Below are 15,106 nucleotides of genomic sequence, written 5' to 3'. Positions count from 1 at the left end.
TTCTGAAACTACGTTAATGAGTATTACCTTTTTGTCCTCGGGCAAATTCCGCAGAAAATCGATCAAAGGCTTGGAGTACTCTGCTAGCATCGTGATATTTTTGGCATCCGGTATGTTTTTGGGAAGTCTGCCGGGACATCCGTCCCACTGCGGATGCTCTTAGAGTTGGACGGATTGAGTATTTAATAAATTTATGCTTCCCTCTTCCATAAATTAAATTTTATTATTATTTTTATTAAAATCATCTATTGTTTTTTCTTGTATAAATCATATGGAATAGAACATTTTTATGGCTATATTCGAGTCATAAAAATCCAGCTCACTGTGTGTTGTGCGTTTTTCACGTGTCCATAAAAGAGAGAACATTCGCCGTCCACGCCATCCATGGCGTCTGCAGCCTCCAAATCTATATAAATGCGACAGCAATGACATGTTTCTGAATCACTCCTCTCCCCACGCAGCCAAACTCACGACAATTTGCAGGCGAAAGGAGAGAGAAATCGCAGAATCGATTAGCATTAAGAGAGAGAGAAAGGGGGATTTAATTTGGGCGAAGAAAATGGGGAGCGAAGGAGGTGCGAGGAAATTGAGATTGCTATGCCTCCATGGATTCCGAACCAGCGGCGAAATTATTAAGAAACAGGTCACCGGAAAGTGGCCGGAATCTGTGCTGGAAAAATTGGATCTCGTTTTCACCGACGCCCCTTTTCCCTGCCAAGGAAAATCCGACGTTGAGGGAATCTTTGATCCGCCTTATTATGAGTGGTTTCAATTCAACAAGGTCCCATTTTCCTTTTTTTTTATTCATTATTATTATTATTATTATTATTATTATTATTATTATTATTATTATTACTCCCTCCGTCCCCCATAATTTGTCACTATATGACTCGGCACGGGTTTTAAGAAATGTAATAAAAAGTGAGTTTGAAAAAATTAGTGGCACATGAGTCCTACTTTTATATATTAATTTTATAATAAAATGTGAGTGAGAATGAATTAGTGGAATATGAGGTCCACGGCCAAAAATAGTAAAAGTGAAGGGACGGGCGAAAAATGAAATAAGTATGTGACAATTTTCAGGGAAGGAAGGAGTATTATTTTCCTCTATTTTTATTAGGACATATTGTTGTAAAAAGTCACTATATAAAATTTTAGTCATGGAACATTAATGTATGATGTTCATTCATAAAAAATTATAGTATGAGCAATATATTGTTAGTACGTTATACATACGAATTTGGTAAAAAACATTTAATCTTTGAGAAACAGGTCCATAACAAATAAAATTCTTGTTGCGGTGGTCCTTTTTTTACGGTTCCGTCAAAAAAGTAACGGTCATGCCACTGTGCAATTAGCGTTGACCGTTAGTTATTTTACGGAACCGTAAAAAAAAACACTACTTCGGCAACATTTTCGTTTGTTATGGGCCTATTTTTCAAAAAAGTGAATGTTTTGGACCAAATTCGTAAATTGACTTTTACTCTTTTTTTATAAAAGTGAATTTGGCTAAATTTTATGATTTTTTTTTTACAGTTTGTTTTTTATTATGAGTATTGTTATTATTATTGTTTCTTATTTTTTGTGATGATATATTAAATATTCTTACTTTTTTTATTGGGTGAATTTTAGGAATTCTCGGAATATGTGAACTTTGATGAGTGTCTTGCTTATATAGAAGATTTCATGATCAAGCATGGCCCTTTTGATGGTCTTCTTGGTTTTTCACAGGTATTTATACATTTATGTGTATGACTGTTTTCTCCTTTGTGCAACGTTTGATATTACAATTTGAATTTGTTGATGATCGTAAAATCTAACATAGTCGAACAATTGGCCTAATCAGGGTGCGATTCTATCTGCTGCACTAGCTGGAATGCAAGCAAACGTAAGCTTTAGCTTCGGTTTGTTTGTTTAGCGAAGCTCATTAGCTTAAACATTCTAACCAACTTTTGTCGTTGCAGGGCGTGGCTCTCACGAGAGTACCTAAGATAAAACTCGTGGTGATAATCGGGGGCGCCAAATTTAGAAATCAATCTGTGATCGAAAAAGCTTATTCTGCACCAATTCGATGTCGGTCTGTTCACTTTTTAGGTAAATTTTTCGATATCATCTATGCACGCTACATGTATTTCTGTGTGTTGCTTATGAAGCAGTAAATGTCAATGTCACAAGTTTATGTTAGTAATAGTCATCAGCTAATTTAATTTTGATTTGAAAGAAGATTAAATTTGATTATAAGTAGGGCCGGGAAGTTTGCATCTCTCTCGTCGTAAATGAATCGAGCTACTCGCGAGCTATTTGCATTGATACCGCGAAAGTTGTTTGAGCTTACTCGACTATGAAAACTCGTGTCGTGTTTTCCGTGAAACAGGGGACCAAGACTTTTTAAAGGAGCATGGCACCGAGTTGCTCGACTCGTTCGTTGATCCTTTAGTGATCCGTCATCCCAAGGGTCACACCATACCCAGATTCGGTAACGACCTAATCCTCAATAAACGTTTTCTTGAATTCGTAACACGGTTTACTTCTTTTTAGAGTTACAATTACACACACTCCTCCAGGTGACTCGAATCCCTAACCTACCGATTGAAGGGGAAAAAACGTGAGCTATGCTTCGTCGCCATTGATAATTAAATTGATTTTTTTTTTTCAGATGAGAAAGGTTTGGAGAGCATGCTTAGTTTTCTTGAGAAGATGCAGAAGGAATTTGCAGAAGTGAAACAAGAAATTACTAAAGAAAATGATGATGTGATTGAGCTTTGAAAGTCCTAAATTTTTACCAATTGAAACAATTTCTACATGTATTGAGCATATTTTCTTGTAGTATCATACACTATAACTACATCAAATAATGCTTCAAATAATATTTAGAAATAGATTTCTAAGCAATTTGAGCTATTTCAAGCAAGATCTTATGCAAAGCCTGAGGCTTTGAGAAGAAAGGGCAGTGATCACTGCCTTTGATCTTCAACACTCCTTCCGGAGGGTTTTCCCTTACCAGCTTTTCTTGGACATCAGGCGAAAGGGCATTATCGTCCAACGTTTGAACATAGAATCGCCTGCCCGTCCCATATTTCTCAGCCGATAGAGACAGCTTCTCCATCATCGGACCAAGAGGGATAGGCCTCATAGAAACCATTGCCAAAGCAACATCCTGGATCGAGAAGATCGATGTGTTAATTAAACGACACGATATCAGTTTACGTTCCGACCATTAATTATAGGCAGGCTAAGATTAAAAAAAAAAAGAATTGTTTCGTTTACCTTTGTAGGAGAATGGTTGAAATATAGCCCTTGTAGATGTGGCTTCTCGAACATGAATCCGGTTGGGGGGTTGTCTTTCCCGTTTCCGTATATTAGAGACTTTGACTCTGCCGAAAAGAGCTCAGCGGAACCGAGCTGCACGAGAAGAAAACATCGTCAAGGCATGGACAAAGCTTCGCATCATAACATGTCGTTCAAGAAGTACCTCTTCAGCAAACACATCAAAAGGTCTCTGCCCGTCCGCTATCATCGTACCACATAAGTAGACGGCTTTCGAGATCTTGTCGGGAAGATGCTCTAACGCGTAGGAGATGCAAGCGCCTCCACTACTGTGGCCGACCAATATCACCTGCAAAGGCGTGTCGTGTCAAAAAAATTAGTCGGCTCAGGAAAATTTCATAGAGAAACTGCATTCTGAACCTATGTTTATGAGTATTACCTTTTCGTCCTCGGGCAAACTCTGCAGAAAATCGATCAAAGGCTTGGAGTACTCTGCTAGCGTCGTGACATTTTTGGCATCCGTTGTGTCAATTCCACATCCAGCTAGATCCAAAGCGACCGGAAGCAGTCCAGATTCCTCGAGCAGAGCAATACTCTTATACCAACACCACGCTCCGAATCCTTCGCCATGTACCAAAACAAATTTCTTCGTCTTGATATTCTCCAGAAACTCCGGCAACTGTTTAACAACATAGTACATATTTATAAGAAGCAAAACTACTAAACAAGTGACTATAATTGCTCAACTACACATACGAATTCGAGTTATACACATCCACACAAACACACACATAGAAGAGTGAACGTGAAGCTAGCAGCCTAAACCGTGAAACAAGGCTTAGTGCAAATCGATGCCATCACAAGTGAGCATGACTCCGTGTATGATAACATCTACTACATCAAGAAACATCAATGGATTCCCTTATCCTAAAACCAACTATCATTTGCATCAAGCATCAAAACAGAAGACTTTCCAAGAACGAGGCGTTTGTCTAAGAGACTCGCGGCTTTTACACATATATTCGAGCCTTCCTTGGTGGCAATGCGAAACAACAAGCTCACATTGAGTATGATTGTACGCGCGATAACACTAAACCTAGATAACGAGGCTTAGCACTATGCAACTACTCGAATCGAGTATGATAGCATCTACTATACCAAGAATATCCATCAACGAACTCAGATTATTGCAACTGCTCATGAAAACCCCCTTTTCCAACACAGCTTAATATCTTCATCAAGAATCAATAAAAAAATACAGCAACTAAAATTGGGGGAAAATACTACTTTCCTAAGCAAAAAAGTCACCTTTTCAAGAAAATCATGAGAGATTGATCACACTTTTTCCATCAATAAAGTAATCTACCAAAATCCCACCACTCAATTCAACAAATAAACAACTCAACACACACACACAAACACACACTAAATCAAACCCTATTTCCCCCAATTCAGATCAAGCAAAAGTGCCAAAATCACAATAAACAGCAAAATTTACCGGCTTGGCAGCGGCGGTGGAAAAAGGGTCTGACAAAGCGGCGGCGCGGCGGCGGGAGGAGGTGGATCCGAGGCGGCGGGACATGGAGCCATTGTCAAATCGCTGAGAGAGCTGGTGCTGCTGAATCGCCATGGCTAGGGCTTGCTTATGCAAGAATTCTTCCTCCACTGAGCTCCTCCGCTTTGAAAGACTGCCCCTTTTGCTTCTCGATCCAATCCCACCATTCTTGGAATCTTTCTTGCTCATGCAAATGAATTTATTCCCCATTTCTTGGAAATAGAAGGAAAAAGATTGGATTTTTATTCACCAGAGGCTTGCATTTGAGGGTCGGCGGGGAGAAATAGTAGGAGGCGGCGGCGGCGGTGGTGGGTTTGGGTTTAATTGCGGTGAGAACGGAGATAAAATGGGTGAAATTTTGTGGGAAAGAGACAAACAGAACACCAGCTTAATGCAAAAGTCAGCAACCACCGGAATATTACAACAAAAAATTCAACGTTTGTTTGTTTGTTTTTACTTTTTATTTGTCTAAATTATAATAAAATCATGTGGTAGTTCAATTTTAATAGTGCAGTTTTTTTACGAAATTTAAATCTATTTTCAAAGATGAAAAATTATGAATAGACTATATTGTTTGATTTTTTGGTGATATAATTATATAATTTTTCGAATGTCATATCGCTATTTTATCAAGATCAAATTTCAATTTCATAATTTTTCTATCTGATTTTAAAAAATTTCCACAGAATGAGAATTTAATCACGTTTTATACTAAATTGATGTTTAACAAAAATGAAGAAGAAAGAATTGCTTTAGGCTGATCTGTCTGTTTCATGACCCAATTTCATTCTTCAAGAGAAATTATGTGAGCAGAATTTATTGTCTGAGTCATTATTACAAATTTAAAGAAAAATTTTAAAAGAGTGTGATTCAACATTTTAGCCACTATTTTTGGTTGTTGCTTTTTGTATTTTGAAATTGGAGATGTTGAACTTTCATAATAAAAACTGTCGATATTAATTTTGGAAGAGGGCAGCTTGGCCCCCCCTCTCATTGATTATACAAGTAGATCTTTAAATCTACTTTTCAAAATATAATAAATTAAATCCAACTCATGATTATAGCAATGACAAACTCCAACAATTATTCTATGTATTTTAGGAGTTGAATAATGAAGCAACATTTATCTAATGAGTAAGAATTTTCTATCAAGTTTAACAAGTAAAAAAAGGCATTTCTCCCTTCCTTCTAGCATTGTGGTTAATATTGTTCTAAAAAAGCTTTTTAGCAATTGTAATGATTGATACTTAGTCAAAGAGGAGTTATTATTTCGTGGCCCAATAAAAGGTCTTATTACAGGTGTACTTTGTTAGAATTATCAAATTTTGTGTTAGATTTATTGGGAAAAACAATAATTATTACTGTATATACTTGTATGTAGCATAGGAGTAACTATATAGTGGTACTGGTATCATTGTGCTATCATCATGTTTCTTGTATACATATTTAAATTAACTAAGCCTATGATAATATGACATTTGCTTATAATACTATAGTGAAAGATTTAAAAATACACCTACCATAATAATAATATTATTAATAAATTATATGGGATTAATTGTTTTCCATTCCAAATTATTTGAACAAAACAAATTAAATACTCCACTCGGAATATCAAGAAAATGTAATATAATATGCGGCAATTTGACTGTAAACATTTATTAGTATATTTAATAGGTGAAAGTGAACTGGATTTATTCCAAAATTATTCGAATTCAAGATGACAGCTGCGTGTTAGGTGCATTCATAATGTAATCCCGATTCACTGTTACAAAGAATCAAAATCATATCAAATTAATACTATTACAATATGAATTTCACAACCACTACATATTCTGTTTAACTCACAAGCATACAGAAAAAAATGGCCACAATCATATTTTATATAACATCCTTGATTCATTCTTTTACCGATAGCCAACTAATTGAATACATTTAAAAAGAGAACATTAAATCATAATATTATACCAAGTTTTATAAAAAAAAAATGATGGTAAAATTTGATGCATATTCGATTATGAAATAGGCACTTGACCGATTAAACCATCCCAAAAAAAAAGAAAATTGTAATACTAATAATTATGCTCTACAACACAAATATATAAAGTATTCCGGTTTACAAGAAAAAATACAAAAATTTTAAGCATAAATGCTTTGTACCAATGGTGGGAAGATCACATTTTGGGGCAAAGCATAGAGTTGGGCATACACTTCTAAATCTAAAGTAACCACTACGATGGCCGCTTCCGATCATCATCATCCTCCTCGTCCGAATCGCCACTCTCCCGAAATCGCGGATTTTTTTCCTGTTAACAAAAAAAATGGTGGATCATGAATAACCAGGATGAGTCAAGGCTGCATTTCCTAAAATTTCGACTTCAAGATTGCGAGAAGGCAATTTTTCTCAAATTTAGTTTGGTGATGGGGGGTTTTGCACAAAATGACAACAATCGAAAAAATTGTTCTCCTTCCTAGATAAGCCTCGGGCAATAAGAACATAAAGACATTGAGATATTTTGATACCGACATGTCCCACATGTCAGCCCTCTTTGGGTTTGAGCGAGCTGACGTGATCCTAAAGCTATCGACATCGTACAGAAATTGAAAACTTCAAACAAGTAAAAATGGATTCACAATTTCACATACAAATGCTTATGTATAGGGCTGTGTGGGGGAATGGGGGAGGAAATCAGAAGAGATCAATTTGAAAGGTAAGTAAACGGTGAAGATATGATTTTTGTACAACCATAAGAAACTTACAGGTCTGGGTTCATTATCTGGATTTCTCCGATATACGAAGTCTGACTTTCTCCTTTGAAAATCTGGCCCACGGCGGTCATCTTCTCTATGTCGCTTACGTGGGTAATCTGTTTTTCCAGAGTAAGGCATCGGTTAGTGAGTTTTATGACCAGAATCGCAAGGCTAACATAAATGAGAATAATACCTCTGCCACGGTAGGAGCCCCCTTGACCGTAGTTTCCACCTTGCCTACCATCTACAGGCATAGAAAGTCAACAACAAAAAATGAACTACCGATTATTATTTATTGAACAAACAATAATAGGAGTACATTAATAACCCTCTTCATCGGTAATTGAAATAAAAAGGACACCAGACTGAAGAAAAACAATGCTCCAAAAATAAATTTCAAACCGCATTCTGATATCTTTAAACAATATGTCAGGTTGTGTGTTGATGTATTTAGCAAGATTGTCGATCTTGGGGTATAGATATGTGGATAAATAATACTAATAGAGCTCAAAGGCCACTCACAGAAACAGAAATTTTAGTAAGGAGCTCTAGTCTTCACAAGCAATATGCAGCAAATGCAAAAAAGAATACAGATGTTTAGTGGCTTACAGTTAGGTTGCATAACAGGTGCAAATGAATCTAGCGATCCACCACCGTAATCAACTAGCTGCCTCTGGGCTTCCAACTCTTTCTGGACTATTTTACCATAACCACCTCTACGTGTGACAGTTAAGAAAATGGATATTCGGATAGCTTCATTTATACATGGAAACTATTAGCTTTATTCATAGGGCATTCTTGAATAGAAATGCATAAGAAGATATCCCATCACTTGTATTCACGTAGGTATGGTATTAAGTAACGCTTGAGTGTATTCTGTGATACAATGTGCCTAATACGAGAGTCTAGATCACAGTGACAAGCAGGGGACAGAAAAAATGGTAACTTCGAACAAATTCAATTTCAATTGCGTAACTAAAAAATAATTGCCATGGGAAGGATATCTGGATCGTAGTCTGTGCGATATTCATCCCGCACCTGGCACATAGAACACAAATTCGAACAATTACTGGATTAGCAAGGGGCAAGGAGAACCAAAATTATAGATATCTCACCTGCCCACCACTCCGTCCACGCCCCCATTGTCTGCCTTCTTGGAACCCCCAATCAAAGTCAACACGAATAGGACGGTCATCGAGAATAGTCCCGCTGATATATTTCACAGTATCTTCAGCATCTTCTCTGGAATAGTACCTGATATGTGTGAAGCTCCATAATGAGGGGATGAGTTCTAGAGAAATATTTTGCTTTCTAGAAACATACATCACTCAATTAACAGTAAAGACGAGCTAAATATGATTCCAGATAACATTAAAGTACTCAACACTTGAGTCAAGACAATGAAAGACACAACAGAGTCGAGCTCACACCCAACTCAACCATACTCCCCATCCCCGTTTCTTCCTACCAACAGGAGTTAGAAACTTCGAGTAACTAAAGCACTTCAAAGCCAGTATTGCCCGTTCGCCTCTAATTGACAACAACACAAAACTAACCTACCCATCCACCTCACCTTCAATACCCCCTCAACGCACCTACCCCGGAAAGCATTAAGGCACAATGTAGAATTCCAATAAACACTTTGCAAAAGAGGTCACTCGAAAAACTCGGTTCACAAGCTTAAAACAGAACAATTTGCGCAATGAGTGTGCCGATTCAATCCACAACGCTTACATTACGAAGCAGAACCCGCAAGGGGTCTTGCTGTTCTTATCTAAACCCATGACCATCTTCTTTATCTCCCCCGCCCGAGAGAACAGCTCATACACCTGCTCCTCAGTCGTGTAAAACGACATATTCCCCACGTAGACCGTGGTCGAGGTCAGCAGCGCCTCCTCATATTCCTCCTGAGTCCCCGAAAACCTCCTGTCCCTATACGCCGACAATTTCGTCGGATCCTAACCAAGAAAACAATCGCCAAAACTTCAGTAAACAAAATCCAGCAATCTGATTTCAGCAAACAACAAGCTCAATTGCATACATCAACTACATTTATGCAGGCAGCTCAAATTATTTTCCCATAACCCTAGATTAGCTGAAAATGGAACACGAATGCGGTAATTCAAACTGAAACCAACGCTTCGCAATTGAATCGATTAATTGAAACAGGAAATCAAGCAATTACGAAATAAAACTTCAAATTTACCTTGAAGAGCGAGGCCATTGGAGAATCCCACCAGAAAGTTTTGATTTTTCAGTGGAAAAATTTGGGGAAACAACGCCCTAATGAAGTATGGGAAATTTCCCAATAAAAAATCCAAATTGAAAGTCGGAATAAATTAATTAGATTGGGCTTTTCTTATTTGGAACGAATAAAGATAATGTTTTGGACTGGATTGAGCAAAGAATGGGCCATCTATTGAGGAATTTTAACAAAAAGAGAAAAGATGAATGTATATAAATTGTACATGTATACAATATTCTTAAATTTTTAAATTTGATTGAATTTGTTTAAAACTTAATTATGTTATTTATTGTATTATATGTAGCAATAAGATTGAAGTGATATAGAAATTTTAGGTTAGATTGTAACATGATTTTGAATTAATTATATAATATTTAGTAAAAAAAATAAGCTTTTTTTTAAATATACAAATATTTAAATTAAAATTTTAATTTTTTTTGAAGTGTTGGAAAATGATTAGTATAAAATTTATTTTAAATCCATTAATGTTTATAAATCGATTTTCAGTGTAAAATGTTAAAAAAAAGTTCGATTATGTACGTACAGTTATGTCATTAATATTTTTATTTGAGTGAAAAAGTATCATATCGTTATTTGCAAGTAGTTGTTTATTTGGATGCCTTGAAATTTGGACATTGATTATTTCTATAAATGTATGTAAAAATATGCCTATGTTTTAATGATGTAAATATATGGTAAATTGTCATAAAATTTATTAGTTTGATTAAATTTTGGTCAATTTCACAATATATTTTTAAAACTACTTAAATCATAATTTTAAATTTTTTCTCGGATCTACCATAATCTACGAATTAGGAAATACTCCTATCTATTAAACGTGGCATACAAAAATTATACCTATATTTCATAATACTTTACATGCATACGAGGCCATTGATACTTGTTGTTTATTTTATTTCTACTGAGACAATGATGACACTCCATATCCTTACATGAGTTTGTTTTCTTATTTTCTTCTTCTTGTTCGAGGACAAACAAGTGTTTAAGTTTGGGAGAGTTGACAAACTCATAGTTTAGGATGGTTTTAGAGGTGTTTAGCCCATGTTTTTGTTGAATTAAGGTGTTTATAATAGGTTTTCACCCATATAGTTGTTGATTTGATGAAATAATGAGTTTGTTGGGATTTTGAAGTAAAAACAGGTTAAAACGGAGCAAAACTGTAACGCCCCGCTTTTTCGGACCCTAATTTTTGTGACGTGGAAATTTTTGCATTAAATGCTTTTAATGCTATGATATGTGAAATTAAATGATAAGTGATTTATTACAATATTCTATGTGACCTAATTGCGATTTTGAGTTGAGATTGAGTTGAATGGTCAACTTGTTGAATATGTGACGTGGCTATTGAATAGTCAACATTGTGGAAAATATGACGTGGCCGTGGAATGGTCAAAGTCGTTTGAAAATGTGAAGTGGAGGTGAATTTCAAAAAATGTGGATATTTTAATGTGGGAGGAAATAATATTTGTGGTGAATTATTATCCTAAGGGATGAGTGAGAATTTAATAGGAGCATTATTTAAGTATGTGGAAATTTTCGACCCTCTCCTATTTATTGAAAAGAAATCCTATTTTTCTTGGATTTAATTATTGCTTGGGATAATTATCCAAATTAAATCCAAAGTCCGATTATACCTATTTATTTATGAAATTTTCGAAACCTATGATTGGTCTAGAGGGATTTTCGAAATTTCCTTATTATGGAAGAAGGGATAATTTTTATTATATTATTTGATCCCTTATTGATTCTCTTCCATAATTAAATTCAAATATCCTAGCACATCTTGCCAAATCTAAGAAGATCTTGCCATATCCTAATTAAATTAGGATTTGATTTTATTCCTTGTGAGAAGAGGCCAAAAATCGCCACTTTTCCTTTTAATTGGGGAGTATTTTTATTTTATTCTTGCTCCGTGATATTTTATTCTACTCCGTGAAATATTCAAATTAAATCATAGGCTAATTTAATAGCCTAGAATTCGAATTCCCTAATATTTCTCTCTAAATATTCGGCCACTTCAACAAACAAATCTTCCATATCTCTTCCAAATCCTTATTTAATTATTTAATTGAGTATATTTTGCACTCTATAAATAAGAGGAGAGAAATCAAAACCCTAGCACTACAGAAACCGCCCCCATCTCCCAAAAATCTCGACACATCTCTCTCTCCCACTCTCTCAAATTTTTCTTCTACTTTCTCCATTAATTCTTCATCTTTTGGAGAAGAATTGAAGCTGCAATTCAAGAATTCATTGAAGAATCAAGATTCTACTTGTTTCTACCGTTTGTTTTTGCAAGAAAAGGTACTTCTATTATTAATCTTTTCTTCTCCTACCGATCAATCGGTGTTCTTGAGTCCACATGCATTTAGAACGAGTGAAGGGGAAAATTAATCGGTGAAATTGGATGCTTGTGTGTGTGTGGCCGAGAGTGTGTGTGTGTATGTGCATGCCTCGGTAGGCGTGCACATGTGTGTGGTGTGTGTGCGTGTGTTGTGTGGAGAAAAGCACTCATGCGTGACACGAATTGATGATAAATCTGGAGTTGTTGTGTGATAAAAACGATATGATAATCGTACTTTGATTCTGATTGTTGATTTTGGAAATAATCGAAGGGAAAAGGGAAACGTGAGATCATGCATAATTTTAATTTATGATTTGAGACTTATTTGAAAAATATGAACTAAAGGTGATAGTTCGCGTTCCCGGTGGGATATCAAGAAGAAGTGCATTTTTGTTGAACTCGAAAGAAATCGAGGTGGGCTTTATTCTAAACTCTCTTCTATATGCAAATATATGATGTTGGAGAAATAAGGGTGGATTAAACTGTTATGCCATGCCTATGAATTATTTTGGATATTGTGTGTGCCTGATGCCTAGATTGTGAGTACGCTCCATTAGGCTACAGTGGCTATGAATAAACGAATTCGGGTCTGAGTAGGGCCGCAAACCCTATCAGGCTGTGTACACGGTGGGATCGGGAGCCGTCCTTGCTAGTCGGCCGATCTCGTGGGCGAATAGTGTGGCCACACTTTCGTCGCACTATGAAATGATGATTGATGAGAAAATGGGAGGTATTATTTGACTGGCCAGTCCATGATATATTTTTGTGATACTCGATGCTTATCTTTAAATAAATGCAAAACCTCGAGTTCACTATGGTAAGGGTGGCATAACTATAAAATGATTTGGCATGAGTCCACTGAGTATGTTTAAAATACTCAGCCCTGCATGTGTTTTCCCTATGTGCAGGTTGAGCGGCGATGGGCGGTCGGTGGTGTTGAGAAGATTGAATCGAATAAATTGGACGTTGGAACTATAAGTGTAGTCGTGTCTTCATACATGGCTCCGCTTTCTCTTGAAATGCTTCCGCTGAAATTTCTTTTAAACTTATTATCTTTGGTTGTGGTGAACTTAAATTCTTTGTTTTGGAATGAGGAGAATTATTGCGTTTTGTTGGAATTATGCTAAACCTTTGACTTTTGAGCCTAATCTATTAAGTCTTGATTCTCGTAAGTTAGCCGTGACTTATTGCCTTGATCTTCATTAAATGGTCAGTAAATCTCTTTAATTGAAACCCTAGTCTCTGTTCTTGTTGTATTTAAGTTCGCCTAAGTAGTAGTCGCCGCATTTATTATACCCTAGAAATGCCGGGCTGTTACAAAAACAGAGCAAATGGATGATTCCAGGGGCTTCGCCCTATCGGGCGTTTTTCATCCGAAGAAACGGGCGTTTCGAAGCATAGTGAATTCCAGAGAGAAAACCCGTTCGGGCTTTTCGCATCCGACAAAAAGCCCGATCGGGCGTTTTTGTCTGGCATCGCGATACTTCCGGATTGCGCGATCGGACGTTCTTCATATTGCCAATCGCGCGAGCAGGCGTTTAACGCAGATACACATTTTTGCCCTTTTTCACTCCGAGTATAAAAGGGTTCTTACTCATTTTCGAACCCTAACTACCCCCACTGCAAATTCAAGAGAAAAATTGAGAGATTCAAGAGGATTGAAGGCAAGGAGGCTTCCATCTTCAAGAGATTGAAGAAGAAAGATTCTCCCCAACATCAAGTCCACCTTAGGGAGTTCCATTTTCCATTTCCACTATGTTTTCTTTTGATGTTCATGTTTTGACTTTTGTTTTAGCTTCCATTATGAGTGGCTAAGCCTTTATTAGGGAAATTGGTGAAGTTTGTATGGAATCCATGGGTTAAACCTTGATTTATGCTTATCTAACTCTTTTGTGATGGTTTTGTTGGTTATTGTGCTTTTTCATTGTATAATTGCTTAGCTAACAATTGGATGTCTTGTTCTAATCATTGTCATTGAGAGATGCTTGGTTGGATTGTAAAATAATCAACAACTCCGTGCGGTTTATGTTATCGAGAGATGCATAGCTAGAGAGAGGGCTTGGGTCCGTAGGTTTTAGGAGTCGGTCTTGAAGTGTAGGGAGGAGACTCCGACATTAGAGGCCGATCAACGCGTTAGATGCACCCGAGAGGGGGTCTAACCAATTAACCCGACCTTCCTAGCCACACATGAGACCCGATAGATAAGCATGATCCCTAGGTGAACACCCGTGATCCATATCAACGAATCCGTATCCTTACCTTTCCAATTTGCATGAAAACTACCTTTAATTTGCTTTAGTGTCCTAAGTTGCTCTTATTTGCTTATTTGTTCTTTGTTCTTAGTTAAGAAAAACCAAAAACCCCTTCTATTAGTCTAGATAGTGTTCAAAGTTGGATCGTAATACTCAAGCCGGCACTTAGTCTTCGAGGATCGATAATTTCAACTTGCCACGTGCTACATACCCCATACACTTGTGGGCAGTGGCGGAGCCACGGTGGGCCAAGGGGGCCCATGGGCCCTCCAGCCATTTGAACGTTTACTATATATAATATATATATGTTCCATTAATAATATCACTAGTCAGCCTAGTTGGTGTGAACATTGGTCATTCATTCGCCAGGTACCACGATCGATTCTTGTTGGTGTCATATTTATTTTCAAATGCTCAACTTTTGGATTTATATAATGATTTTTATAGATAATTATTTAACTCAACGGCGGTATAAATATTTAATAAAATAAGTAAAATCGATTTTAAAGGTATGTTTAGTTTATTTGTGGCTTTATTTTAAAAAATTTTAAATTAGTAATTCTTATTGATTTTTGTCATATTCATTTAGAGTAATAGTATTGATTTTTTTACATTAGTATTTTTATTGATTTTCTCTCTAGTGATTTTTCATAAACGATTTTCTCTCTAGT

General features: G+C 36.4%; 3 protein-coding genes and 1 long non-coding RNA gene across 4 annotated transcripts; 2 read left to right on the top strand and 2 right to left on the bottom strand.

Moving 5' to 3' along the window:
• Window positions 1-303: 303 nt before the first annotated feature.
• LOC125222881 (esterase AGAP003155-like) lies at window positions 304-2,892 on the top strand. Its single transcript, XM_048125735.1, has 6 exons — window positions 304-781; window positions 1,633-1,731; window positions 1,847-1,888; window positions 1,965-2,094; window positions 2,375-2,476; window positions 2,657-2,892. Exons 1-6 carry the CDS (start codon window positions 431-433, stop codon window positions 2,764-2,766), a joined length of 834 nt encoding a protein of 277 aa, XP_047981692.1. The 5' UTR covers window positions 304-430; the 3' UTR covers window positions 2,767-2,892.
• LOC125222879 (putative methylesterase 14, chloroplastic) lies at window positions 2,756-5,215 on the bottom strand. Its single transcript, XM_048125734.1, has 5 exons — window positions 4,766-5,215; window positions 3,707-3,946; window positions 3,473-3,616; window positions 3,268-3,402; window positions 2,756-3,157 (listed from the first exon to the last, which is right to left on the bottom strand). Exons 1-5 carry the CDS (start codon window positions 5,030-5,032, stop codon window positions 2,885-2,887), a joined length of 1,059 nt encoding a protein of 352 aa, XP_047981691.1. The 5' UTR covers window positions 5,033-5,215; the 3' UTR covers window positions 2,756-2,884.
• A 1,658-nt stretch (window positions 5,216-6,873) lies between these two features.
• On the bottom strand, window positions 6,874-9,891 carry LOC125218702 (nuclear cap-binding protein subunit 2-like). Its single transcript, XM_048120440.1, has 8 exons — window positions 9,780-9,891; window positions 9,308-9,531; window positions 8,689-8,827; window positions 8,578-8,611; window positions 8,183-8,293; window positions 7,767-7,817; window positions 7,583-7,689; window positions 6,874-7,128 (listed from the first exon to the last, which is right to left on the bottom strand). The coding sequence occupies exons 1-8, from the start codon at window positions 9,795-9,797 to the stop codon at window positions 7,054-7,056; spliced, it is 759 nt and encodes a 252-aa protein (XP_047976397.1). The 5' UTR covers window positions 9,798-9,891; the 3' UTR covers window positions 6,874-7,053.
• Window positions 9,892-12,111: 2,220 nt separating this feature from the next.
• Window positions 12,112-13,123, top strand: LOC125221263. Its single transcript, XR_007176375.1, has 3 exons — window positions 12,112-12,143; window positions 12,529-12,597; window positions 13,092-13,123. It is a non-coding gene; the product is annotated as an uncharacterized LOC125221263 (long non-coding RNA).
• Window positions 13,124-15,106: the final 1,983 nt, after the last annotated feature.

The sequence above is a fragment of the Salvia hispanica genome, chromosome 4 (genome assembly GCF_023119035.1).
Source record: "Salvia hispanica cultivar TCC Black 2014 chromosome 4, UniMelb_Shisp_WGS_1.0, whole genome shotgun sequence".
Classification (NCBI taxonomy): Eukaryota; Viridiplantae; Streptophyta; class Magnoliopsida; order Lamiales; family Lamiaceae; genus Salvia; species Salvia hispanica.
Note: the sequence above shows the minus strand (reverse complement) of the source record. Positions and strands in the feature narration are given on the sequence as shown.

Bases quoted from the DNA above. Each gene is read 5' to 3' on its own strand.
- LOC125222879 (XM_048125734.1), bottom strand. From the start codon at position 5,032: ATGGGGAATAAATTCATTTGCATGAGCAAGAAAGATTCCAAGAATGGT. The intron at 3,403-3,472 runs GTACTTCTTGAA...CTTCTCGTGCAG, and splicing joins TTGATGTGTTTGCTGAAGAG to CTCGGTTCCGCTGAGCTCTT. The intron at 3,158-3,267 runs GTAAACGAAACA...TTCTCGATCCAG, and splicing joins TCAACCATTCTCCTACAAAG to GATGTTGCTTTGGCAATGGT.
- LOC125222881 (XM_048125735.1), top strand. From the start codon at position 431: ATGTTTCTGAATCACTCCTCTCCCCACGCAGCCAAACTCACGACAATT. The intron at 2,095-2,374 runs GTAAATTTTTCG...TCCGTGAAACAG, and splicing joins TCGGTCTGTTCACTTTTTAG to GGGACCAAGACTTTTTAAAG. The intron at 2,477-2,656 runs GTAACGACCTAA...TTTTTTTTTCAG, and splicing joins TCACACCATACCCAGATTCG to ATGAGAAAGGTTTGGAGAGC.
- LOC125218702 (XM_048120440.1), bottom strand. The intron at 8,828-9,307 runs GTAAGCGTTGTG...CACACATATCAG, and splicing joins TGCGGGTTCTGCTTCGTAAT to GTACTATTCCAGAGAAGATG. The intron at 7,690-7,766 runs GTATTATTCTCA...CTGGAAAAACAG, and splicing joins GGGCTCCTACCGTGGCAGAG to ATTACCCACGTAAGCGACAT.